This window comes from Pipistrellus kuhlii, unplaced genomic scaffold (assembly GCF_014108245.1).
Source record: "Pipistrellus kuhlii isolate mPipKuh1 unplaced genomic scaffold, mPipKuh1.p scaffold_m20_p_23, whole genome shotgun sequence".
In the NCBI taxonomy this organism is placed as follows: Eukaryota; Metazoa; Chordata; class Mammalia; order Chiroptera; family Vespertilionidae; genus Pipistrellus; species Pipistrellus kuhlii.
In genome coordinates this window covers 9451236-9476571 of record NW_023425522.1, presented here as the reverse complement: position 1 = coordinate 9476571, position 25336 = coordinate 9451236, and the positions used below count along the sequence as shown (strand labels likewise).

General features: G+C 46.1%; 1 protein-coding gene across 3 annotated transcripts; it reads left to right on the top strand.

Annotated features, from left to right (window-relative positions):
- The first annotated feature begins 9935 nt into the window (after positions 1-9935).
- LOC118726717 (polyunsaturated fatty acid lipoxygenase ALOX12) lies at positions 9936-23262 on the top strand. 3 transcript variants are annotated; one of them, XM_036451787.2, is made up of 14 exons: positions 9937-10147; positions 10652-10853; positions 11884-11965; positions 12058-12180; positions 12294-12397; positions 12613-12773; positions 13934-14077; positions 14904-15113; positions 19228-19314; positions 19978-20147; positions 20653-20774; positions 22513-22613; positions 22724-22894; positions 23016-23262. In XM_036451787.2, the coding sequence occupies exons 1-14, from the start codon at positions 10013-10015 to the stop codon at positions 23193-23195; spliced, it is 1992 nt and encodes a 663-aa protein (XP_036307680.1). In that variant the 5' UTR covers positions 9937-10012; the 3' UTR covers positions 23196-23262. The 3 variants fall into 3 exon arrangements, 2 of the variants coding, with proteins under 2 accessions (XP_036307680.1, XP_045442550.1); XR_006742538.1 differs by lacking the exon at positions 22513-22613 and having other exon boundaries at positions 9936-10147; positions 23016-23158; XM_045586594.1 differs by lacking the exon at positions 12058-12180.
- Positions 23263-25336: the final 2074 nt, after the last annotated feature.

The window sequence follows — 25336 nt, the reverse complement described above, 5'->3', positions numbered from 1 at the left end:
GCAAGAATCAAGTCAAAGATTTGGAACATAAAGAGCCAGAAGACACTCCTCTGCAGAAGCTAGAAGGCAAGAGAATCCAGAAAATTGAAGATGATGTAAGAAACCTCTGGGACAACTTCAAACGATCCAACATCAGAATTATGGGGGGTCCCAGAAGATGAAAGAGAGCAAGATATCGAAAACATACTGAAAGAAATAGTGACAGAAAACTTCCCCCACCTGGTGAAAGAATTGGACTTACAAGTCCAGGAAGCACACAGAACTCCAAATAAAAGGAATCCAAAGAGGACCACACCAAGACAAATCATAATTAAGATTCCAAGAGCAAAAGACAAAGAGAGAATATTAAAAGCAGCAAGAGCTAAGCAGGTAGTTACCTATAAAGGAACACCTATACGATTGTCAGCTGATTTCTCAACAGAAACCATGCATGCCAGACGGGAATGGCAAGAAATATTCAAGGTGATGAATAGTAAGAACCTACAGCCAAAGATAATCTACCCAGCAAAGCTATCACTCAGATTCGAAGGTCAGATAAAGAGCTTCACTAATAAAAAAAAGCTAAAGGAGTTCATCACCACCAAACCAGAATTATATGAATTGCTGAAGGGGGTTCTTTCAGAAGAGAAAGTAAATAAAGATAAAAATTATCAACTTTAATTAGTGTAAACATTAGGAACACCTTTTTTTAAAATGCTTGACTTACTCCTCTCCAAACTCAGCCAATGTCTTTTGTGGTCCATTCCTCTGTCTGAAAAGTAAAGACAGCTGTGTTGCTTTTCAGGGGAGGGGGGGGGGGGAAGGGGGGTGTTTGTTTTTTCGGGTTTTTTCCTTTGTTTTTTTTTTGTTTGTTTGTTTTTTTATTGTTTGAAGGATCACAAATAGTAGTACATATGTCTCTTTTTTCCCTCTCTTGACCCCTCCCCTACCCCCCCCCCCCCCCCCCCCGCATATGCCTTCACCTACGAGTCTTGTATCCATTGGTCATGTTTATAGGCATGCTTACAAGTCCTTCGGTTGATATCTTACAGCCCCCCCTCCCCCAAACCTCCCTTGTCTTCCCGCTATAGTTTGACAGTCTGTTCAATGGTTCTTTATCTCTATAACTATTTTTCCCCATTTCTTTTCTTTGAAAAATCTTACAACTGCAGACTAGAAATAAACATATAATAACAAAAAAGTTTGAGTCCCAATTTCAGTGTCCTTGTTCTTCTTTTGTTTGTTTGTTTTGCTTTGTTCCTGGGTAGTTTTCTATTATGGTAGCCCATATGCTTTGCATCCTTTCCTTGGGCTCTAACCCAGAGAAGTAAAATTGTCAAATACATAAGGATGTTAAATACAATCAAGCCCATTGTAGCCTTCAGTGGAGGCCAGAGCTGGCCAGGAAGCTTGGCTTCCTCCATCACTGAGGAAACCCAAGCCTCCTGCTCATTCCGTGGCCACAGCCATCTTGGTTGGGTTAATTTGCATACCTGCTCCTGATTGGCTTATGGGCATGGCTTGTGGGTGTAGTAAAGGCATGGTTAATTTGCATGTTTCTCTTTTATTAGTGAAGATGTAGTTTTGCAACTTAGAGTAAGGATCCCATCTCAATTAGGCTCCCACCTTCTCACAGAAACTGGGAGATAGTGCTGCTGTCTTCCTAGATTTAAAAGAGTTGGTTCCCAGGTCCTTAGGAAAGACATTCTTTTGGCACAAAACTGACAAGAAACTTATTTAGATCTATACACATTTCAAAGAGACAAAGAACTTACAATTACAAGTTTGCTAAAGTAAATGCTCTAAAAAAAGGGAGGTGGGGAAAATCTATGTTTAACAGGGAAAATCAAGCCTCCTATTTACCATGTTTGATTTGTCCTTACAGTTAGTGTTTTTCCTTATGTGAGCCACAGGAAGGACTGAGGGCTTGACTTTCCTGGGCCTTTTGCAGCAGGGAAGCCCACATCTGCCACATGTGCAAGCCAAAGCTAAACCCCTTTTCTGCATACTCTCAGGGCCCTGGTCTCTGTGCCAGTAACTGACTCCCATGTTCTTATTACCTCTCTTTGCAGAACAAGTTAGCTTCTTGATCAAAGTTGCTCTCACTGTTATTCCCCAGAGGGTATGGGTGAGAGGGATGGATCTTACATTTCATAGGCAAAAAAGATTGTTTAAAAAAGGAGTTAAAAAAGATTGTTCAAAAAAATATATACGCTGCACGGTATACATTTTCTGGAAGCTTGCTTTTCTCACTCAAGAGATAGATATCTTGGAAAGCTCTACAGTTCAGTAGTTATGCGTCTGACTCATTCTTTTAAATGGCTGCATGGTGCTCCCCAGTGCACCCAGCCATTCCTCTGTTGATGAGCATTCAGTGGTTTCTACTGTTATGACCAATGCTGAATGCTACAAAAGGGTGTACTTGTTTCAATTATAGAAGATAAATAAATCCCAGATACCAGGGCCTCCACTTGGGTTGCTGGGGGGCATGGCTGGCCTGCAAACCACTGCAAGCCCCTCTTCAGGGCAAACCAGGACACCCTTCGGGGCAAACTAGTCAACCGCCATCCATGCACCAGGCCTCTATCCTATCTAATAAAAGAGTAATATGCAAATTGACCATCACTCCAACACATAAGATGGCTGCCCCCATGTCGTCAAAGATGGCTGCCCCCATGTGGACACAGATGGCTACCACAAGATGGCCAGCAGGTGAGGGCAGTTGGGAGGAACCAGGCCTGCAAGGGAGGGCAATTGGGGGTGATCAAGCCTGCAGGGAAGGGCTGTAGGGGTGACCAGGCCAGCAGAAGAGGGAATTTGGGGGCAACCGGGCCTACAGGGAAGGGTAAGGACAATTGGGGGAGACAAGGCCTGCATTGAACAGCAATCAGGCTAGCAGGGGAGTGGTTAGGGGGTGATCAGACTGGCCGTCAGTTGGGAGCCAGCAGTCCTGGATCCCAATAGGATTGGGTCTAAATGGGCAGTCGGACATCCCTTCAGGGGTCCCAGATTAGAGAGGGTTGCAGGCTGGGCCGAGAGAGACACACCCCGTGCACGAATTTTGTGCACTAGGCCTCCAGTCTATATATATAAAAGGCTAATATGCCAAGTGTCTGTCTGGGTAATGATGACATGTAGCAATGCCTAGATTCCTCTCTCTAGCTACCACTAGCCTTCTTGCAGTGTCTTCAGCTCTGGAATATGACTTGCTTTCTAGCCAGGTGCAAATATTTTACATGTTAACAAAATGTTTTTGAGGCATTTTCTCATACCTCATCTCATTTGATACTCACAGAAGTCCCAGAATAGGTAGATAGGGTACTCAGTAGAATCCTATTTTCTTCCCATTAGCCAGAAAATGGAGATTTAGTAAGTTTAGAAACTTGACCTGACTGAAAAGAAGTAAGAATGGTGGGCCTTGAAAATGACTTCAGGTTTTCTCACTGTGCAGAATATAGTCAAACACTGCTGCAAATATTTCACCCTTTGTTCTCCTTGCATGATTTACAATAATAATCTGCTTCTTGTTGATATTTATTGCTGTGTTGCTAACAATTACTTGAAAGAGAAGTTGAGGTACTTCACTGGGCTGGAAAAAGTTTAGCTAAATCAGAAAGCAGGTCCAATTAAGCAAGTTTATTCTAAACTTATAAAAGGCTAAATTGACTTGTGCATACACGATATATATATATAAAGCTTCTCACTGGCACCAATCACACACTTGAGTTTCAATCTGTCATTGTCAATTGTGAATTTGGTTGACACTTCTACTATAGAGTAAGGGCAAATAGTGATATTAAAATATTTCTTCTAATTAATAATTAATTTTCCTTTCAATATGCATGAATCCATGCACTGGACCACTAATTTTGTCATAAATATATAAAAAAACTTCCCAGCCAGTGTGGCTCAGTGGTTGAGCATCAACCTACAAACCAGGAGATCTAGGTTCAATTACCGGTGGGGCGAGTGCAAGAGGCAGTCAATCAATAATTCTCTCTCATCATTGCTGTTTCTATCTCTCTGTCCTTCTCTGTTCTTCTCTGAAATCAATAAAAATGTGTATTTTAAAAAAGATATAAGAACTTCACTTTTTCTGTAATTAAGCCTATTAATTATGCAGATGGTCACCAATTACCAGGTGAAGTTAGAATAAACCATGTGTGACAAATGGTAGTATCAAGCCCCTTGAGGAGCAGTTTTTGTCTATCTTGAGAACATGTGTGCAATGTTGTATCTGCTTGGCTACCTAAAAGGATGAGATGTCTCTATCTTTACAATCTCATTGATTAATGCTTATTCAATAGTAAGTCCAGTCGGACTGGTATGGCTCAGTGGTTGAACATTGACTTGTGAACCAGAAGGTCGGGGTTTGATTCCTGATCAGGGCATATGCCCAAGGTTGTGGGCTCAATCCCCAATGTGGGTTATGCAGGAGACAGCCAATCAATGATTCTCTCTCATCATTGATGTTTCCATCTTTCTCTCCCTCTCCCTTCCCTTCTAAATAAATAAAATTAAGTAAATAAAAATATTTTTTAAGTAATAAGTCCATTCTCTTTCTTTACTACTGTTATGCCCAGACTTCGTGATCCCCAAGGACCACCAGGGAGCCAAGTCCGATGCAATAAGCAAGAGAGCCTTCACCATGCTAGCATGTGCTCCCCCACTCATGCCGGCAGCATGGCGGAAGAGAGCGAATTTCTCCCGGTCCAGGCGTTTTGAGGGCTAGGGATAACTCCGCCCTACGGGGCAGAGTTGGGAGCTCATCCTCGCCCCGCCCTACCCTTTCATTCCCCCCTTGTCTAATGTGCCTAGTCAAATCATTGACTCAGCAGCCTACTTCCTTTTAGCATAAACAACAAATACAGTTATCAAGACCCTTAGTACCACAGTTCCCATCAGTATTGTCCTCACTGAAGTCCAGTTCCCCTCCTGCAGGCATCAGTTCTCCTCCTGGCCTGTAGTTGCCAGGATCCAGGCCATGCAGGAGCTGGGAGTCATGTAGTCAGGTCTGGGTGCCATCTACTTCAACAGCAGTGGGCGTGCTCAGGATAACAGTGCAGCATCCCTTTGAGTCCTTGGGCAGCAAATTTCTTTACCCACATTGAGTTCCAGGGCTACAGGGTCTGCGGTGGGCACTGGCAGTGCATCTGGAACAAGCAAACTGCAGAGCCTGTAAGGACTTGAGCAAGGAAATGGTTACCATACATGATCCCCTCCCAAAAAGGGGAAACTTGTCCCAATAAGGGGTACACCTGGCCCTCAAGAGGGCAAAGGACAGGGTGTTGGTCCAATTTTTACCGAATCTAAGACACATTTAGTTAAACCCCCTTTTCAAGAGTCTCGCCTGTCCTAAGGCTAGAGCTATGAGATACCTTAGCTACCAAGGGGAGGGCTGTTATCTGATAGTGGGGTATACCTCAACCTAATCTGAAGTGTCTATAAAAACTAGACCTTAATGCTGGTGGTTTAATCTCTGAAATCCACCTACCAATGCTCTCCTGGGGAGGTTCCCTGGGACCTGAATTCCCAGGGGGGATCCCCTTACCTTGCTTAGCATTTACCTGTGCACAGACAGTACTTCTAGCAACTCTGCCTCACAGAAGTTCAGAAGTCTTGGTGACACTTAACCTGGTGTCACCGGGCAACTCTGACCTAGAGCCTCTGGGACCAATAGTCTTGTCATCTGGAGGGTCTATCAACCATCTGGTCCTTCAGTGGCTTGCTTCTAGTCAGCCAATTCCTTCTGGCTGCAGTTGGTAACCCTCTTTTCTTTGTGGATGGCACAGTGTCTCCATCAAAGGGCCTGGATTAAGGCCAAAAGTTCTGGAACTGTGCCCAAATGGTGTGGTCCAAGGTGACTACCACTGCCCCTGCATATCAGGTCCCATCCTGAACATAACTGCTCCCATCCGTGAACAGTACCTTGTCGTCTGTTACCTCTGTGCAGTCATGAATGGGTTCCATCATCATCATCTGGAAGCAGGCTGGCAGGGTTGATGGCCAGAGTTTTCTGAATCTGGACACAGGGCTGGTCCAGGAGAAAAGCCTGGCCCATCCAGGTTAGCTCCTGGTCCAGAGTCCACTTATCTGCCTCCTTCACCAACAATGCTGTGGCTGCCACAGGGTCTAGTCTCTTAGACAGATAGGCAACAGGTCTCTTCCAGGTACCTAGAGTCTGAGTGAGAATCCCTTTGGCAATGTTTCTTACCTCACTTACGTAGGGGTGGAAGGGCTCCGCGTCGTCCGGCAAGGCTAGGGCAGCTGCTGAGATGAGAGCCTTCTTTAGCTCCTCAAAGATCCGTTGTTCCACTTTGGACCAGTTCAACAGCTGCATTCCCCCAGTACGTGTTCCTTCCGAGGACCACAGTCCTTCTTGATGTCCAAGGAAAACAGGCAGTTTGTCCGGTGGCTTCCTGGGCTGATGTACTGGTCCTATTGGCTCTCTCAAGACTAAATAGGGTGCCCCCATGCCCATCAGGAAACTAAAAGGCTTGCCTCTCTTAGCTAACCTGTCAGGACATACTCTTTATAATTTCTATAAAAATCTTATCTTCCAAAAATACATAACCATGCCTCAAATTTTAAAAGGCAAGGGAGGAGGGAGCAGGTCCAGTACCTGTTCCCAGGCCTCTAACAGCCACCTGAAATGTAAAATGTCACATTTTCCCTACAGATATAGATTTATCTATCAATACATTTCTAAGCCCCTCTACTCCCCACTGCAGAACATCGGTGAAAATTGTCCAAGCAGTCTCGGGGGGTTAATCATACAAATAATTGTTTTCATATTGTTTTAACATAATTCTAAATAAATTATAAACCTTTGTGATGAAGTCTACTTAAATCTATAAAGTAGATACACATGACTGAAATCAAAAATTATTCCCAAAGTTTAAACAAAATACAAGATGCAGGTACAAGCCCAAATTTAACAACAATGGCATATGAGAAAAGCAAAATAAAACAAATCAAATATAAAAGTTTCATATGTTACATTAAACATTACTTTAGAAAAACTGACTTAAAAAAATACTGCATCACTGACTTAAAATAATTTTTTAAGTGTAAGCATTACATACTTTTTCATCTGACAAATGAGAATAAATCAATCCTTGAGATCTTAGATCATTACTGCTTATTCTTAACATATATAATACAGTTTAGCCTGCCATATTCTAGGCATCTAGTTACTGCAATTAACTTTTCCTAATTCAATTTATACTTTGAACTTTTAAAGCTGGCAAGTCAAATAAATTTGGCATTTCTTAGATTAATAACATTATATTTCTAATACATCCTGCTTATTCAGGGTAAAGTTTCAGCAACAGATCTAATCATACAGTTTTTTCAGATCTCAAAATTTTTTTTCTGAAGTTCAAACAAAGCACTGAATAATCTCTTTGTAGGAGAGCTAATAGTCTTGCGCTCTCCGGCCTCCCCTAGACCTCTCCACACCAGAGGCAGTTTACTAGGATTTAAGACAATGTCAGAAAATCATAGGTCAATCACAATTCATACTTAAGTAGCTATATGACTCTGCTTAGCTGATACCAATGACAAGGAAGACTAACCATTGTGACCTGCCACTCCCTGAAGCTGGAGCAGCATTCAAATGCAAATGAACACATTCTTTACCTAAAGACTCCTGGCCATTCAGGGCCATTCACCACCATTCACATAAATTTGTTACCATTACCATCTAGTTTCCGCCTCATGGCGGGGAATTTCAAAAGCTACTTACAATGACTTGGGAAACCAGTTTTAATTTATCTCCACCACTTTTAAAACTTATTCTGTACCCAGAAAAGTGTTTTTAAGCACAGCCCAAAACTATGCGCACTCGTTTTGAACTGGCCTTTTCTCTTTACTGAGTACAGAGATTTGCCCTTGAGCTCTTCTCCGGCACCTGATGTCTCCAGGGACCAATGTCTCTACGCTGGCCCAGGCCCCTATGGCCCAGGCCCCTGGGGTGAGGCTGCTTTGGCCACCCCAGCCACACTACTCAGGCAGCCCCCGAGGAGAAAGCGCGGGTCGCCCCAGCGGCTTCCCGGCTCCACTTCCCAGGCAGCCAGCAAATTAACCCAGGTGCCTGCTCCCCGAGCGAGGCCACCACTGCCCAGCCGCGCTCCAACGCGCAGACTGAGCCCCGCGGGAGCCCCCCCTCCGACCCAACGCCGCCAGGGGGCCCCGAACCACCATGCCGGCCACGCTTCGCCGGCTCCATCCTGGGGCACCATGTCGCCCACAGATACCAAACTCAGACCTGGGAAAGGTTCACTTTCCGCAGGTGAGGCAACGGCTCACGCCATTCCTCTCCCCATATGAGGGTCCCTCTCGGGCCCTCCCGGGAGGTCAGAACGTCTTCTGATCCTCCTGCCCGTAGCCTTCACGGTGCGTCCACCAGGCGTCTTCGGGCACCAATTCCATGAGGGGTTTTATGTCCCTCCAGAGCGCGCACACACCTACCGCGGCCAGTCAGACTCTCCGGATCGGGTTTTCCCTAATGGTCCCGGGGATCCCGGACGACGCCCCCATCTGTTATGCCCAGACTTCGTGATCCCCAAGGACCACCAGGGAGCCAAGTCCGATGCAATAAGCAAGAGAGCCTTCACCATGCTAGCATGTGCTCCCCCACTCATGCCGGCAGCATGGCGGAAGAGAGCGAATTTCTCCCGGTCCAGGCGTTTTGAGGGCTAGGGATAACTCCGCCCTACGGGGCAGAGTTGGGAGCTCATCCTCGCCCCGCCCTACCCTTTCAACTACCATCATGGAGAGGTTTTTCAGGATTGGGAAACTGTTTTTGATTATTTTCCCCACAGCATAATGTGTGAACTTAAAAAGGAAAAGAGAAAAAGTGGGAGGAAGGGTCTGAAGTAGTGAGACCTGGGACCTGGAGGGACATGGAGAAACAGTATATGGTGGCAAAGGCAAAGGCAGAGGCATTTCTGGAGGAGTGAAGCTGGCATTCAGTTGGAAATTGTTTCCACTCTGCAAATAACAGAATACTAGCAGCTAATTCACACCGGGACTGTGTGCCAGGCACTGTTCTAAGGGTTTAAACATGAACTCATTTAGCTCATGCAGTAGCTTGGATTACTGTTCTTGGGTATTCACCCCCCAATGCCGTGTGACCTCATAGCACAGTAGAGTGCTGAGGAAGTACCACCAGCACCGGGCCTCAGAGGCAACCCTCTACCCTTACCCCACCTCTGCCCAGCTGCTCTGGTTAACAAAACCCTCCATTGCAGCAGCGGGGGAGGGGGGGCAGCCAAGAGGCCAAGGTGGTGACAGCGGCAGGTGGTTCAGCTTTGTTTTGTTTTGTTTTTTTCTCTCATTTTTTATTAAGGTATTATATGTGTACATACCTTACCAATCCCCACCCCACCCCCACTTTCATACAAGCCCTCCCTCCCCAGAGTTTTTCATCCTTTGGTTAAGCTTATCTGCATGCATACAAGTCCTTAATATGGGGGAGATAAGGGATGAGCTTTGTTTTGAATAGATAAAAGAGGCCACCTACACAGGAATCCCAATTATCAGATCTCCCTCCTCCCTATCTCTCCAAATCAAGAGAAGGGAGATGGGCATGGGGGGCGGGGGGCGGAGGAGGAAAAGAATGAGGAAGGGGACCCACTTTCACAATGGGAAAGTGAAACACACTAGCCGCACCCAATCTCTCCAGTCCTCCCCCTCTCCCTGCTTAGCTCCGCCCACTTCTCCTCCTCGGGCCCTCCCCGGGATGCCAGCTCCGCACAGAAGCGCTCTCCTGAAAAGGAGGGCCAGGAGAAGCAATGCCAGAGCGCACGGGGCTTGTCTCCGCTGCCTCCTCGCTGCACCGGCTGCTGGAGCGAGCCCGCCTCGTGCTGGCCATCAGGGGAAGGAAGGCCTATTCTTGCACGAAACTTCGTGCATCTGGCTTCTAGTCTTTAAAGACCCAAACTGACCCTAGAGCTTCTGCACTCCCGCCCTGCGTGATCCCGAGAATCGCAGGACGCGGCTCCCATCACTTGGCTACTAGAGTCCCGCCATGGGCCGCTACCTCATCCGCGTGGCCACCGGGGCCTGGCTCTTCTCCGGGTCCTTCAACCGCGTGCAGCTGTGGCTGGTCGGGGAGCGCGGGGAGGCGGAGCTGGAGCTGCAGCTGCTGCCGGCGCGGGGCCAGGTCAGCGCGGGAAGCCGGGACCCCAATCCCCGCGGGGCTCACGGCAGGAGGCCGGGGGCGAGTAACGGCGCGAACGCGCCCACTGGGACTTCCAGGAGTTGGGACGCTGGCCCCTAAGCGGGGAGAGGGCCGGGCTGGGCTCAACCCCTTTCTCCCTCCCGCACCCACCGTGGTCCTCGCAGCATCCGCTACTTCCCCAGTTGACCCTAGGCCAGTGTCCTGGGATGAATGGTCAACGGAAGGGCCTCCAAGGGCGAGAGCTGTGAGTGGACGGGGTCGGTGATGATGCCCCGCGTTCCATTAAAGTCACTCAGGGCCTCGCCCTGTCTCCCAGGTCTTCCCTGGGAGATGGGGCATCTGAGACCCACCGCGCAGGTGTTGGGAGGAGGCAATGCTGTCCCTGGAGGCCATGTCACCGGACTCCACAGAGGACCCCGCACCCTCAATTATACGTCCTCTCCCGGATCCTCGCTACTAGTTCTCACTGGGTTCTGGTCCCCACAGGTGGAGGAGTTTGAGCAGGACGTTCCCCAGGACCTGGGGCCACTGCAGTTCGTGAAGTTGCGCAAACACCACTCCCTGGTGGACAACGCCTGGTTCTGCGACCGCATCACCGTGCAGGGCCCGGGAGCCTTGGAGGAGGCCGCCTTTCCCTGCTACCGCTGGGTGCCGGGCGAGGGCCTGCTGACCCTGCCCGAGGGCACTGGTGAGGGGCCGCCTGGGGAAGTGGGAGCAGGGCCCAGGGATTAGAGAGGGGTTTGGGGGGGAGGAGAATTGCATTGAGGCTTGAAAAAGTGCATCCTCAGGAGGTTAAGGATGGCCAAGGCAGGCAATGAGGGGAAATGTACACATGAAATGAAAAAGACTGGAAGTGGGACTGGACAGGGAAGTGAGTGATGTGTGGATCCCACCCCCAAGAATGTGAGCAGAGGGAATGGGAGGGGCAGCCATGCTGGGAAACAGAAAAGCCAAAGTAAAGTGGAAGGGAGATCTCTGTGTGACTGGGAATAAGTTAGGGCAGGGACAGGTAAGGCTAGCACATGGAACCCCTGAGAGGAGGCAGGTAAGAGATATGACCATGAAGAGCTGGTTTGGCTGTGACAACATGGAAAGACACCTGTGAGGGCAGGGAGCACTCTGATTGGGATGGGGGTGAATGAGGACAGCAAATATTGAATTAGTTGCTGTGGGAAATGAGAGAGGACTACAGAGACAATGAGGGCAAGAACAAATAAGGTTGGAAATATAAAATATATGATTTTGATATAGGTGTAAGTAGTGATAAGAGTAGGAAGAATCCAGTAACTATAGAAGCACTCAGGGCTTCTGAGGTGTGGCAGGTGAGGTTCAAGAAGTGAATATTTACCAAATATATAGTAGAAAAAAAGATATGGGCATAGGAGTGATTAAGATTTTATCACCATAATCCAGGTAATTTACCCAATCATAGATATTGATGAAATAGAATCAGGTAGGGAAAGATGAATTAAGGGACAAGAAAATGGTGGCAAACATGACACTTTGGCCTCAAGGCAAGAGATGAGGGCTGAGGTAAGTGAGACCAGGCAGGAAAAGCTGGGATAAAAGTTTGTTAGGACTCAGTGAACTGAGGCACAGCCAGGGATAAAAGTGACAGGGCACAATTGAGCACATAGACTACGATACGAAAAGGACGGTGAGGACAAGCAGCACAGGACCACACAAAACTGTGGCCGATTGCCTTCATGTCTCCCCAGCCCGCCTGCCAGGAGACAATGCATCGGATGTGTTCCAGAAACATCGAGAGAAGGAACTAAAGGAAAGACAGCAAATATACCGGTGACCACCCACCCATATTAGACCCCAAGTTTCACCCCCTATCCCCTGACCCTGCCCACATCACTGACCCAAACCCTGTCCCCATGTCCTAGCTGGGCCACCTGGAAGGAGGGCTTACCTCTGACAATAGCGGCAGGCAGTGAGGATGATCTACCTCCAAATACGAGATTCCACGAGGACAAGAGGCTGGACTTTGAGTGGACACTGAAGGCTGGGTGAGGAAAAGCTGGAGCTCAGTAGAATAAGGGCTGGGAGACCCAGGAATGGTGGTAAATAGTGAGGGGCTGAGGAATCAGCTAACGGGTTCATGCCTCAATGCCTGTCCTAGGACACTGGAGATAGCCCTCAAGCGTGTTTACACCCTCCTGAGCTCCTGGAATCATCTGGAGGATTTTGATCAGATCTTCTGGGGTCAGAGGAGCTCCCTGGCTGGTCAGTGATTCCCCTAGGTGTCTATAACCCCTTGATTGGCTGGAGGAGGGACATTGAGTTATGGTGAACATACTCCTCCTCTTTGGGGTGATGAACATACAATATATAGATGAAGTATTATAGAATTATACACCTGAAACCTATATAATTTTATTAACCAATAAAATATATCAATTTTTTTAAATCCTCCTCCTTACCCCACTCCGACCCCACAGAGAAGGTTCACCAGCGCTGGCAGGAAGATGAGCTTTTTGGCTACCAGTTCCTCAATGGCGCCAACCCCATGCTGCTGAGACGCTCCACCTCTCTGCCCTCCCGGCTGGTGCTGCCCTCAGGGATGGAGGAGCTTCGGGCCCAGCTGGAGAAAGAACTCCAGGTACAGCCTCCAGCCCTTTAATGTCTTCTTGTCTGTGTGGGAAGAAGTGGTAAAGAGGAGGGACTAAAGCAAGGAGGCTCTGGCAACCCACTGTCCCTGAATGCAGAATCCTGTGCAGGAAAAAAAGCCAGAGATGATAAAATATGTAGGAGAAACTAAGAGGAACTCCTAGCATAGATGTCTAAGGCACATACAGGTGGGGCCAGAGATGTGATCTGGGACAATGACATTCCCTGGCTGATGCCAGTACTCCCAATACCAAGGATGAAGAATGCACTGCCAGGTGGGGAGAACTGAGGAGTTTCAGGGAGGAGGAAAGCTGGATACAGAAAAGATGAGTTGGTGGCAAGGCAGACGTACAAAGCAGGATGTGAGCATGTCCGTGTGCCTGTGTCTGGATTCCATGGCAATGGTGGTCAGGGAACCTCTGTGGATTACTTGGCAGAGAAGGTGAGATTTGGACAGCGAGTGAAACAGTGTTTGCTGAGCTGATGGGCGCCCAACATGAGAGCAGAGCACTGGGGACACTGGGGAAGAGGCACAGCCATCTTGACAACGGGAGAGTTTGCAATGCCTACAATGCAGACTGGACTGAGAGGCCAGGTTTTAAACCCAGACCTGCCACCACAAAGCCTGCACAAGCCATCAACCCACACTACGTTGTTTCTTCATTTGTATAAAATGAGAGGAATTGAAAACCTGGCTGGTTTGGCTCAGTGGATAGAGCATCTGCTCACAGACTCAAGATCCCAGGTTCGAGTGCAGTCAAGGGCACGTACCTCAGTTGCAGGTTCCCTCGCTCTGGTTAGGGTGTATGCAGGAAGCAGCCAATCAATGTGTCTTTCTCACATCGATGTTTCTCTCTGTGTCTTCCCCACTCCCTTCCACTCTCTCTAAAAATTAATGGAAAAATATCCCTAGGTGAGGGTTAATAAACATAAAATGAGAGGAATTGGACAAGAAGCTCTGGTTCTGCCAATAGAACTCTGGTACTGAATAGGATAATGGCAAGAAGTATGCAAATATCTTTATTTTTAATTAAATTTATTGGGATGATATTAGTTAAAAAAAGATAAATGTCTTTATCGTTCCCCCTTTGCCCTGTTCCTCTGGAAGTGGATCTTGAACTCTAACCATGGATATGTTCCTCTGTTCCCCAGAATGGTTCCCTGTTTGAGGCTGACTTCATCCTTCTGGATGGAATTCCAGCCAATGTGATCCGAGGAGAGCAGCAGTACCTGGCTGCCCCCCTCGTCATGCTGAAGATGGAGCCCAGTGGGAAGCTGCTGCCCATGGTCATCCAGGTGAGGCACCTGGGGCATCTGCCTCCCAACACTGCCCTCTGTTTACCCAACCTCTGCTCCCAGGGATCCAGCCCTGGCTCTGGGCTCCCAAATGCCATCCTCACACAGTGAGACGTGTCCTCCTGTCAGTCTTTGCTTACAGCCTGGTTTTCCCTGACTCACCCAACTGGAAGTACTTGTTCAAGAGTCATAATGGCTTCTTGGAGTTCTCACCCTGTACTCAGTGGTTCTCAAACTTTAGTGTGCCTTAGTTAGAACCACCAGCAGGGCTAGTTAAAACACAGGTTCTGGGCCCACCACCAGGTTTTCTGATTCAGTAGATCTCGGGTGGGGACTGAGAATTTGCCTTGCTAACAAATTCCAAAATGATGCTGCTGCTGGTGGTTTGGGAACACACTCTGAGAATCACTGGTTACTCTCTCGGTAGCCTTGACTCTAAATATACATTGTTTCCTGAATATCTTTTCTCCCAAAGTTCTCAACATTCAGCAAATATTGTCAACTATCTAACACATCCAGCTTCTCCTTTCAGTGCCCCCACCCTAACTCAGAACCTGACCACATTTCTCCCAAACCACTGTTAAAATTTCTTTACTGGGCTCCTGCTTCTGACTCTCCTGCCTTCAACCTGACCATCATGGCTCGGGGACTCATATGGCCACACAGCCAGTGAGAAGCTGGGTGGAAAGGTCCTTGTTCCTCCTACTAGATTACAACTTCCTGGATAAGAATAACCTTACTCAGTCCTCTTTGTTTCCCCAGTAAGGTGACCATAATGTCATTCATAAAGTAGAAGTTCAACAAATGTTCAATTACTTTTTTCCAGATCCAGCCTCCCAGCCCCAGCTCCCCCACCCCACCACTGTTCCTGCCTTCAGATCCTCCACTTGCCTGGCTCCTGGCAAAGTCCTGGGTTCGAAATTCAGATTTCCAATTGCATGAGCTCCAGTATCATTTGTTGAACACTCATCTGCTGGCTGAAGTCATTGCTGTGGCCACCATGAGGTGTCTCCCAGGACTGCACCCTGTCTTCAAGGTACATCCTCTACCCTCCATGTCTGATCTTGCTGGCCAATATCAAATGATATTACAGCAGAAAAAAAAAATGTTTATACCAACTTGTGAAAGAAAGAGAGAAGAGTAGAAGGAAGACTGTATCTGTATTTTAAGACATATTTAAATTGCATCAAGTCACCTACTGTTTCTTCAGGACATGTTATAAGGGAACCCTCTGAAATTCCAGAGACCTGGCAATCTAGCAATGAGCCTGGAGTATTGCTGGACTGTTGTTAGGAAAACAAACCCTTGTTCCTGTCATAGGAGATTTATTGTTTATCCAGGAAGACAAGTGATGCCTATAAGAACCAACCAGTGAATAACATCGGGAACTAGAATTTAAAATCATGAGACAGCCTATAAACACCATCGTATTGACGGAAAATACCCCACCCCAACTGAGGAGTCTGTAGTAGGAATGAATCAAAAGACAAGGAGAGCAGTCCAGTGGGTTACTTATACCTGCCCAGGAAATAGGTGGAGAAAGACATGCAAGGTGGTTTCAGGAATGACAAGAAAACAGATTAAAGACTTAGAGGAAACAGCAGGTGCACATGCCTGTGAATAAGAGTGAAAAGGGAAAGGTCACAGGTCTAAGCTGTAACTCCTAAGAGTCCACAGGATGGGTGGGTTATAATTTTTTAAAACAGGATTTCAGTGTCTACTGCTACGCAGAAGGCAGCAAAGTAAGACTTGTGCTTGCTTGAAAGTATTCTCAAAATCTTGATGACGCCTTAGATACAGGGAACATGGCAGAGAAGGGACAAAGCTTGTGAACCAGAGTAACTGTCAAAAACAGCAAAGTCATGAGAGGAAGCCAGTTTGGAAGCAAACACAAAGCAAACACAAGGTTTTCAGAGTCAGGTCTCCGGTGTTTGAGGTGTGGGCAAAATATTCAAATGAGTATCTGGGTAAGGAGAACTGAACTGTTTCAAGCTGAACTGTGTTTACACCCTGACCCCAAAACCTGCTCAATAGTAGCTATGGCCTCAGTAAGTCTGGGGTAAAATAGACGAGATGGAATCCAGTGTGATTAATAGAATCTTGGATTTCACTGACCTCATGGTGCTCCTCCCTCACAATCTGCTGCTCACCCCCCTTTACTAGTTCATCCCTCTCCACACCCGCATCTGCTCACCAAAACAGCTTCATCTCCTGGCAAACTGCTGAGCTGTCATCAGGACACAGGAGAACTAACCTATATATGTAGGCAGGCTCTGGATTCAGACTGCCAACATCAAATCTTGAATCCTGGCCTCAGAACTGACCAGAGGCTTGCTCCAGTGTCCTGGTCTCTAAATGAGGACAACAGGAGCCTCACCGTGGTGAAGGATAAAATGACATAACAATGTAACACAGGCTGAAAGCTAGAAAAACCACTAGTTCTTGCACTTGGAATTATTATTACTCTTATTAGGAATTGATTGTCCTCAGGTATCTTCTCTTCTCGTGTGGATTTGAACTTTCTATGGTACTCAACCTCTTATATCAACTTTCTGAAAAATTTCAGACCGTGAGCTGTTTGACACCAGAGATATCACTTGGGTCATTCAACTCAAATATAAACTCTACCAGAGACCTGTATATAAACTGGGTTGAAATGAACACAAAATATTCTGAGAAAAAAGAATTGTATGTGAGTGCAAAAGAATGAAACTAGATCACCAACTTACACCATACACAAAAATAAACTCAAAATGGATACAGGACTTAAACATCAGACAGGAAACCATAAAAATACTAGAAGCATCCACAGGCAGCAAAATCTCAGACATATGCCAAAAGAACTTCTTCACTGATACTGCCCCTAGGGCAATGGAAGCTAAAGAGAAAATAAACAAATGGGACTACATCAAAATAAAAAGCTTTTTTACAGCAAAAGAAACCATCAACAAAACAACAAGAAAGCCCACGGTGTGGGAGAACATATTTGCAAATAACACCACTGATAAAGGTTTAATCTCTAACATCTACAGACAGCTGATACAACTAAATAAAAGGAAGATGAATGATCCAATTAAGAAATGGGCAACGGACCTAAATAGAATATTTTCAAAAGAAGACAGAAGGAAGGCCAAAAGGCACATGAAAACATGCTCAAAGTCACTAATTATACAAGAGATGCAAATCAAAACAACAATGCGGTACCATCTCACACCTGTCAGAATAGCCAACATCAACAAATCAACAAGTGACAAGTGTTGGCGAGGTTGCGGAGAAAAAGGAACCCTCGTGCACTGCTGGTGGGAATACAGACTGGTGCAACCACTGTGGAGAACAGTGTGAAGTTTCCTCAAAAAACTGAAAATGGAACTCCCATTTGACCCAGTAATCCCACTCCTAGGAATATATCCCAAGAAACTAGAAACACCAATCTGAAAGGATATATGCACCCTTATGTTCATAGCAGCACAATCTACAATAGCCAGAATTTGGAAACAGCCTAGGTGCCCGTCAGCAGATGATTGGATCCAAAAACTATGGTACATCTACACAATGGAATACTATGCTGCCATAAAAAAGAAGGAATTCTCATCATTTGCAGCAACCTGGATGGAATTGGAGAACATCATGCTGAGTGAAATAAGCCAATCAATGAAAGAGAAACACCACATGACCCCACTCATTTGTGGATAATAAAGATCATTCATTATAAACTGATGAACCAAAAGATAGATATAGAGACAGTAAAGCAACAAGCAGATTGTCAAATTACAGTGGGGAGAGGAGGAGGATCTGGGGGAGATAATAGATCAACCGAAGGACTTGTATACATGCATATAAGTACAACCAATGGACATAAAACTCTGGGGAGGGAGGGGATACGTGGGAGGGAGGGAGGGGGCAAAAAAAATCATTAAAATATGTAAAAAAATAAATTAATTAATTTTTTTTAAAAAAAGAATTGTATGTGAGGATCAGGGGGCCTTACCTAAGGAAAGCTATTTTTTAAAAAGCTATTAAAGCCCTAGCTGGTTTGGCTCAGTGGGTCCCAGGTTGGATTTTGGCCAAGGGCATGTGCCCAGGTTGCAGGCTCAATCCCAGTAAGGGGCATGCAGGAGGCAGCCAATCAATGGTTCTCTCTCTTTATTGACGTGTCTATCTCTCTTCCTCTCCCTTCCTCTCTGAAGTCAATTAAAAACTAAGAATTTTTAAAAGCTGTTAAAGATAGATGGGACCTAACTGCCTAACTGGGGGTTGGGCAGATTTGACGACAGCCCCTCTGCTGCTTAAATAAGTAGCTCAGAATGGTCCCTCTCATTCTGAGGAGAGATGTTCACCCCCTAAAAGCCAACAGTGAAGCGGCCAGCGGATAAGGGTGTGGCTTTGATAATGAGTAGAGGGGTAATTATAAACTATGAGGATACAAATGATAGAACAAAAGAAAATCAAAAGGGCTGTGCTGATTCTTTAAAATCAAACACTCAAGGTAGAAATTATGAAAACAAATGATACAGCTGAGACTTGAGGACTTCTGTGTGTACTAAACCCTCTTCATACATCACTCACCTAAGCATCACCACTGCCTCCTGAAATAAGAAACCCTATTATCACCCCCTGTTGGCAGATGAAGTCATAGGTAGGGAATGAGACAGATTATTATTAGAGAGTCCATTACCTTGGACAGGGATCAAAGTGTAGATTGAAACCCAGGTCAGTCTAGCTCTAGAGCCTGACTCATAGGGGAATAAAGAGCATGAGAATGAGTGACCAGAGAAGTATTGGGGACCAGCCTGCAAAGACACTAGCAAAAAGGAAAGCATCATGGACAGGAGGCCACTATGCTGCGCGCCACTCCCTGATAAAGAAGGACCCTAGCAGCCAAAACCGGTTTGACTCAGTGGATAGAGCCTGTGGACTGAAAGGTCCCAGGTTCAATTCCGGTCAAGGGCATGTACCTTGGTTGCAGGCACATTCCCAGCAGGGGTGTGCAAGAAGCAGCTGATCAATGATTCTCTCTCATTGATGTTTCTAACTCTCTATCTCTCTCTCTTCCTCTCTGTAAAAAGTCATAAAATATATATATTTTTTTAAAAAGAAGGCGGTCCCAAGCATGTCCCCCATAAACCATCCCTCCATCCTTCTCCCTCCAGCTCCTGATCCCACACACCCGCTACACCATGGAGATCAACACACGGGGACGAGGCCAACTCATCTCACATGAAGGTGTGTTTGATAAGGTAAGGAGGTAATGGAATATGGGGCTACCCAATCATCCAGCTCTGCATGATCTCCTATCACTTTTAAGATCTCAGACTGACCTGGCTGGTGTGGCTCATTTGGTTGAGCATTGTCCCATGGACTGGGAAGTGACTAATTGATTGCTGGTCGGGGCACATGCCCAGATTGTAGGCTCAATCAAGAGTAGGGGGCATGCAGGAGGCAGCTGATAGATGTATCTCTCCCTCTCCCTTTTTCTCTCTTTATTTTTTAAAATATATTTTATTGATTTTTTAAAGAGAGAAAGGGTGAGAAGTAGAGACTTAGAAATATCAATGAGAGAGAAACATCAATCAGCTGACTCCTGCACACTACCTACTGGGGATGTGCTTGCAACCAAGGTACATGCCCTTGACCGGAATTGAACCTGGGACACTTCAGTCCATAGGCAGATGCTCTATCTACCTAGCCAAACCAGTTAGGGCCCCTTTTCTCTCTTTAAAATCAATTAAAAAAAACATTTGTTTTTAAATCCCAGACCAATCTGTGTAAATGCCCTGACCCTTAAACCCAGGGGCCTGTCCCTTTATACTGATGTCATTAAATGTGAGAACCTCACATATGAACCTCCTGTACACTATGCTCTGTCTTCTTCCTCAAGGCCTCTCCTCTCTTTGTTCCAGGCTATGAGCACAGGCAGAGGGGGCCATGTGCAGTTGATGCATCAGGCCATGGCTAAGTTGACCTACCGCTCCCTCTGTCCTCCTGACGATCTGGCTGACCGGGGCCTGCTGGGAATCCCAAGTGCTCTCTATGCCCATGATGCTTTACGGCTCTGGGACATCATTGCTCGGTGGGTGAGAGTGGGAGCTGAGAAAGGAAGGACCATTGGCAACAATGAGAATGGGGCTCTGGCGTTAGGTCAGCATGGGGCACAGGAAACATGAAAAAAGAAGAGTCAGACATGAGGAGCAGAAGACTTATTCCTGGGAGAGAAGAGGAAGAATGAGGAGAGAGTGAGTACGGTTTGATAGAAATAGACTAGGATGGGGGTAGAGAGCATCAGCTGGGATAGCTATGAATGAGGAAAGAGATCTGGACAAATCAGGGTTTTTGTCAGGAAAAATGACTATACCAATTATATATATATATATAATTTCTAGAAGTAATGACCCACATTTTCATTCTTTTCTACACTAATGTGTAGAAAGAGCTGGGGAATGTCCCAAAAGACAAGTCTTGAAGGATCTACACTCAGACACAGTAAGAGTGTGTTGGACAGAGGCCACAGAAAAGAATTAATGGTCAGAGGCTAGAGCCTTGTACTCTCAAGGAGCTCAGCTCCCTTCTCTGGGCAGGTACGTGGAGGGGATCGTCCACCTCTTCTACCACAGGGATGACATCGTGAGAGGGGACCCTGAGCTGCAGGCCTGGTGTCGGGAGATCACTGAGGTGGGGCTGTGCCAGGCCCAGGACCGAGGTGAGATCCCTCCCCAGAGAAGGAAGCTCCTCAGACACTCTGCTTGGAGCCTCTTATCAGCCATGCCCTTCTGGGGACATGATCTCAACCTCTCATTACCCTCTCTCCCTCCAAACATGAAGCATCTCATTCCCACCTCCTAGGAGTTAGGACCATCCTAGAAACCCAAGGATTAATCCCCTCAGAGACCCTGACCATAACTTTTATGTCCCTCCCCTTTGCCTAGTCACATATGCCTCCAACCTGCCACAGCATTAGCCCCAGTGGGTCCAGAACAGCCATGGGGGAGGGGATCTGCCCAGGCCCTACTAGAGTCATCTCTCCCATGGTGTCTATTTTCCTGCCTGAGGATATGAATGGGAAGATTTTTCCATCATGACCCATGCTGGTTTTCCTCTCTTATCCTATCTGCTACTATCCAGGCATGCAAGGTCATTCTAGGTGCAAGCTCACTATTATACCTTTTGGTTCAAATCTAAACTCAGTTCCCTGTCCCTTGGGACTCATATTCCTTTGCCAATCTGTCCTCTCTCAGCCACCTCACCCCTGCTAGGATCTAGCCACTGGCTTAAGATCTAGTCATTAGCTGTAGCATACCCTAATCACACTTAACTGCTGGGGAAGAAATTGCCTTTCTTGGGTTCTCCTAGTTCATCCTCCTCTCTCCAGCACGCGTGGACCAACCTGGACCGCTTCAAATCGTCCTTCAGTCCCTGCTCCTCACACTTCACACCAGCATCTGCCTCTGTAGGACACCTACTGACATTTATTGGGGGGAGGGGGCATCGTGGCCATACCCTGGAGGTGCAGTCAGCAATAAACCAACACCTGCGCTCTGGAGGGGCCTCTCCCTGCGGAACCTGAGGCTGCACCATCCCCACCCTCCCAGGACCAACTCTCTAAGACATCTCCATACTGTTCCTTAGGCTCCACTTGCCCCCAAAAGTCTCTACTTCCTCTGCCTGGCCATCTTTTCCTCAACTCGTATCAATAACAACTTTCACATGTTAACTTTAACCTCCATCTAACTGCCTCTCATTCTCTCCCCCTAGTTCTCATACCTGACTTTTACCCAATTTTTCCAACAGACTTGTGGAGGAAATGTGCTAAGATTAAAAACTATCAGCAATTAGCAGTCAGAATCCCAAGTTCAAGGTCAGCCTCTGCCTTTTCCCAACTGTGTCCATTTTATCTATAAAAAGAGAGTGATTATACTTGTTTCACTTGACTGATAGAATTATTAGGTGGCTTGGGACAACTTTTGGAAAGCCTCTCTTGGCTGTGACACTAGGAATCCATGACTTCTCTTATTCCTCACCTTATAATTCAGGCACTTATAATTCCCTATCTGGGAATAGGGGAAGCAACCCTAAATTCTTAACCATTTTTTAAGGCAGAAGATATTCAATTAGTCAATATTTTCAGCCTCCAACCCTTCCATAAATACAAGAATTATTATTTACTAAACACTTGTATCCATTTTTATACAGTATCTCATTTATAAGGTAAGTATCATCTACACTTTACAGGTGAAGAAATTAAGGTCAGAGAAGTTAATTGGCCTAAGGTATCCAAATTAGATTGCTTGAGCTTGAACTGAAAATCATGTCTGATGTAAATATATTTGAATAAATGAACCAACACCCATCAATTCCAATAGGCAGACATCCCAAGACATCAACCTTTATTTCTCTCCTCTCATGCTATAGCCTCTGAATCCTGTTTCTTTCCTCCCCAGGTTTCCCTGTCTCCTTCCAGTCTCGGAATCAACTCTGCCATTTCCTTACCATGTGTGTGTTCACATGCAGTGCCCAGCATGGGGCCATCAACAAGGGCCAGGTATAGACACATGAAAGCCCAGGGCCCTGAAAGCAAGTGGATACCCAAGGGAGAGATAGGGGTTTAAACCCTAAGTGCCAGGATCCTAAGGTTGTACTTTCTTTCCCCAGCTGGACTGGTATGCCTGGGTCCCCAATGCCCCATGCACAATGCGAATGCCCCCACCCACCACCAAGGAAGATGTGACAATGGCCACAGTGATGGGCTCACTCCCTGATGTCCAACAGGCCTGTTTTCAAATGACCATCACATGGCATCTGGGTCGACGCCAGCCAGACATGGTAAGTGAGGACTCCAGGGAAAGAGAAATGATGATGGAAGGGAAACATCAGAGTAAGGGGCTAGGCTCAAGGTGCTTCAGCCTTCAGACTAGAAACTGGTTGATCCTTTGTTCTTTCTTAGGTTCCTCTGGGGCATCACAAAGAAAAGTATTTCTCAGGCTCCAAGACCAAAGCTGTACTGGACCAATTCCAAGCAGACCTGGAAAACTGGGAAAAGGAAATGACAGCCCGGAATGAGCAGCTTGACCTTGCCTACGAATACTTAAAGCCCAGCAACATAGAGAACAGTATCACTATCTGAGCTCTATGGCACCCCCACCTGGAGACCTTCAGCTCTCCCAAATAAATTCTCTACTTCAGTATCCCACAGGCAGGCCACACAGTCTCTGTCACACTACTCATCTTCTATTGTAGCAAAAATCAGCCAATATCTGCCCTAGCCAGTCAGCCTACAGATTGAAGGGTCCCTGGTTCAATTCTGATCAAAGGCATATGCCCAGGTTGCAAGCTTGATCCCCAGTAAGGAGCATGTTGGAAGCAGCTGATCAATGATTCTCTCTCATTATTGATGTTTCTATCTCTCACTCTCCCTTCCTCTCTGAAATCAATAAAAAATATATATTTTTAAAAAAACAGTCAATATAAAAAATGAATGAGTATGAATGTGGTCTAATAAAACTTTATTCATAGTTGGTGAAATGTAAACTTCAGGTGTCACAAAATATTCTTCTTTTGGTTTACAACATGTAAAAATACAAAAACCTGGCCTGAGGCACTGACACTACTTGCAAACGTCCAGAGGATGCTCTCAGGGGTGAGTGGAAAGATTTATTGGAGAAATGAACTACCTCAACAAATTCTTCTTTCTCAGGAGCTAGACTTCATGTTTGGTGGCCAACTTAAAAATTCCTGATTCTGTTCCTTTGCAACTTTCCCTCCACCTCTACTTCTCCTATTCAGGCACCTACAATGGAATAAAAAAGGTGCTCCTAGAGCAGACTAAAATCTTTTTGCTTCCTTCCCCAAAGAGTCTCAAACAAAAGAGACATGAAATGTCATTTTCCCAGTCCCTTTAGTACACTGGAGTCACTATATGTGATCCAGGTTCCATGTTTTCTTTCACCACCCTTTTTAGAACAATATGCACAAAATAAATGGAAAAGTACCACAAAATTATGCTGTTTGTCTAGTTTCAGGGTCTTGGGTTCAAAATGACCCCTCTCCATTATGCCTTGATCACTGTCTTCACTAGACTGGGTACAAGCTCAGAACAGAACTGTGTTCTTCAAACATGCATTTCCCTGAATGATTATTAAAAACCAGTCTCTTGCCAGGGAAGCATACAAACTTTTTCTTTGGAGTGAATGACTTACTCATATTCTTAAAATCATGTCCCCTACCATATTCAAAGGGCCTAAAATCCACTCCCTTAGTTTACAGCAGGGAAGCAAAGTGACTTTTTGTGCACTATTTCTTTCTCCAGTGCATTTAGCAGGACCACACACCTTCACATCCTATTCAGAGTCTACTTTCCCTAGACTTTTCCCAACAGCCCATATTTTTCCTGGATTTGGCATTCAAAACCACTTAGTATTTTCCATGTTTGGAAACAAAATGTTACTTAATTATTCCCAATGCCAAGAACGCTCCGCAATTTTATTCATTTTTTCATCTTAGTATTTTAATTCAATTTTCTATAATAATAAAAGCATAATATGAAAATCGACCAAACAGCAGAATGACCATCCGGACGACCACACTATGACATGCACTGGCACCAGACCAGCCAAGGTGGCTGTGATGACAGGTCGGGGGGCCCGCCATTGCCCCACGAGGTCCACAGAGGGGGGCTCAGGCCAGTGGGACAATTAATGGGGGTGGCTCCATGATCACCCCAAAGAGGGAGGCCCAGGTCATCAACCGTTGGTGCTGCAGATGGGCAGGGCTTCCCTCTGAGGAGCAATTGATCTCAAGGCTTCTAGACTGCGAAAGAGTGTCAGCCAACCAAAATCATTTCACTTAAAATCAGTACTAGGACAGAGATCACTATTATCACCTCCATTATTCTCCATTCTCAGGGAGAATTCAATTAGGACCATAAGAAAGGAAAAGAAGTACAGTTCACCTAGAACCATGGTCGACCAACTGCAGCTCACAAGCCACATGTGGCTCTTTGGCCCCTTGAGTGTGGCTCTTCCACAAAATACCATGGCCTAGGTGAGTCTACTTTGAAGAAGTGGCGTTAGGGGAGGCCAAGATGGCGGCCTAGGTAAACACACCTAAACTGCTGCCAGGCACAACAATTTCAAAACTACAACTAAAGACAAAATGTTTATCACCCAGAACCACAGGAAAGCTGGCTGAAAGGAACCTCTACAACTATCGGGTCTAGTAATAATTAATGTCGTTTTTAAACATTCGTTTAAAATCTTGCTTGGCGTT

What these genes read in the sequence shown, in the direction of transcription:
- LOC118726717 (XM_036451787.2), top strand. Translation starts at nt 10,013, where the DNA reads ATGGGCCGCTACCTCATCCGCGTGGCCACCGGGGCCTGGCTCTTCTCC. An exon ending in GACCCTGCCCGAGGGCACTG is followed by an intron (nt 10,854 to 11,883) that starts GTGAGGGGCCGC and finishes ATGTCTCCCCAG; the next exon opens with CCCGCCTGCCAGGAGACAAT. An exon ending in GAGTGGACACTGAAGGCTGG is followed by an intron (nt 12,181 to 12,293) that starts GTGAGGAAAAGC and finishes TGCCTGTCCTAG; the next exon opens with GACACTGGAGATAGCCCTCA.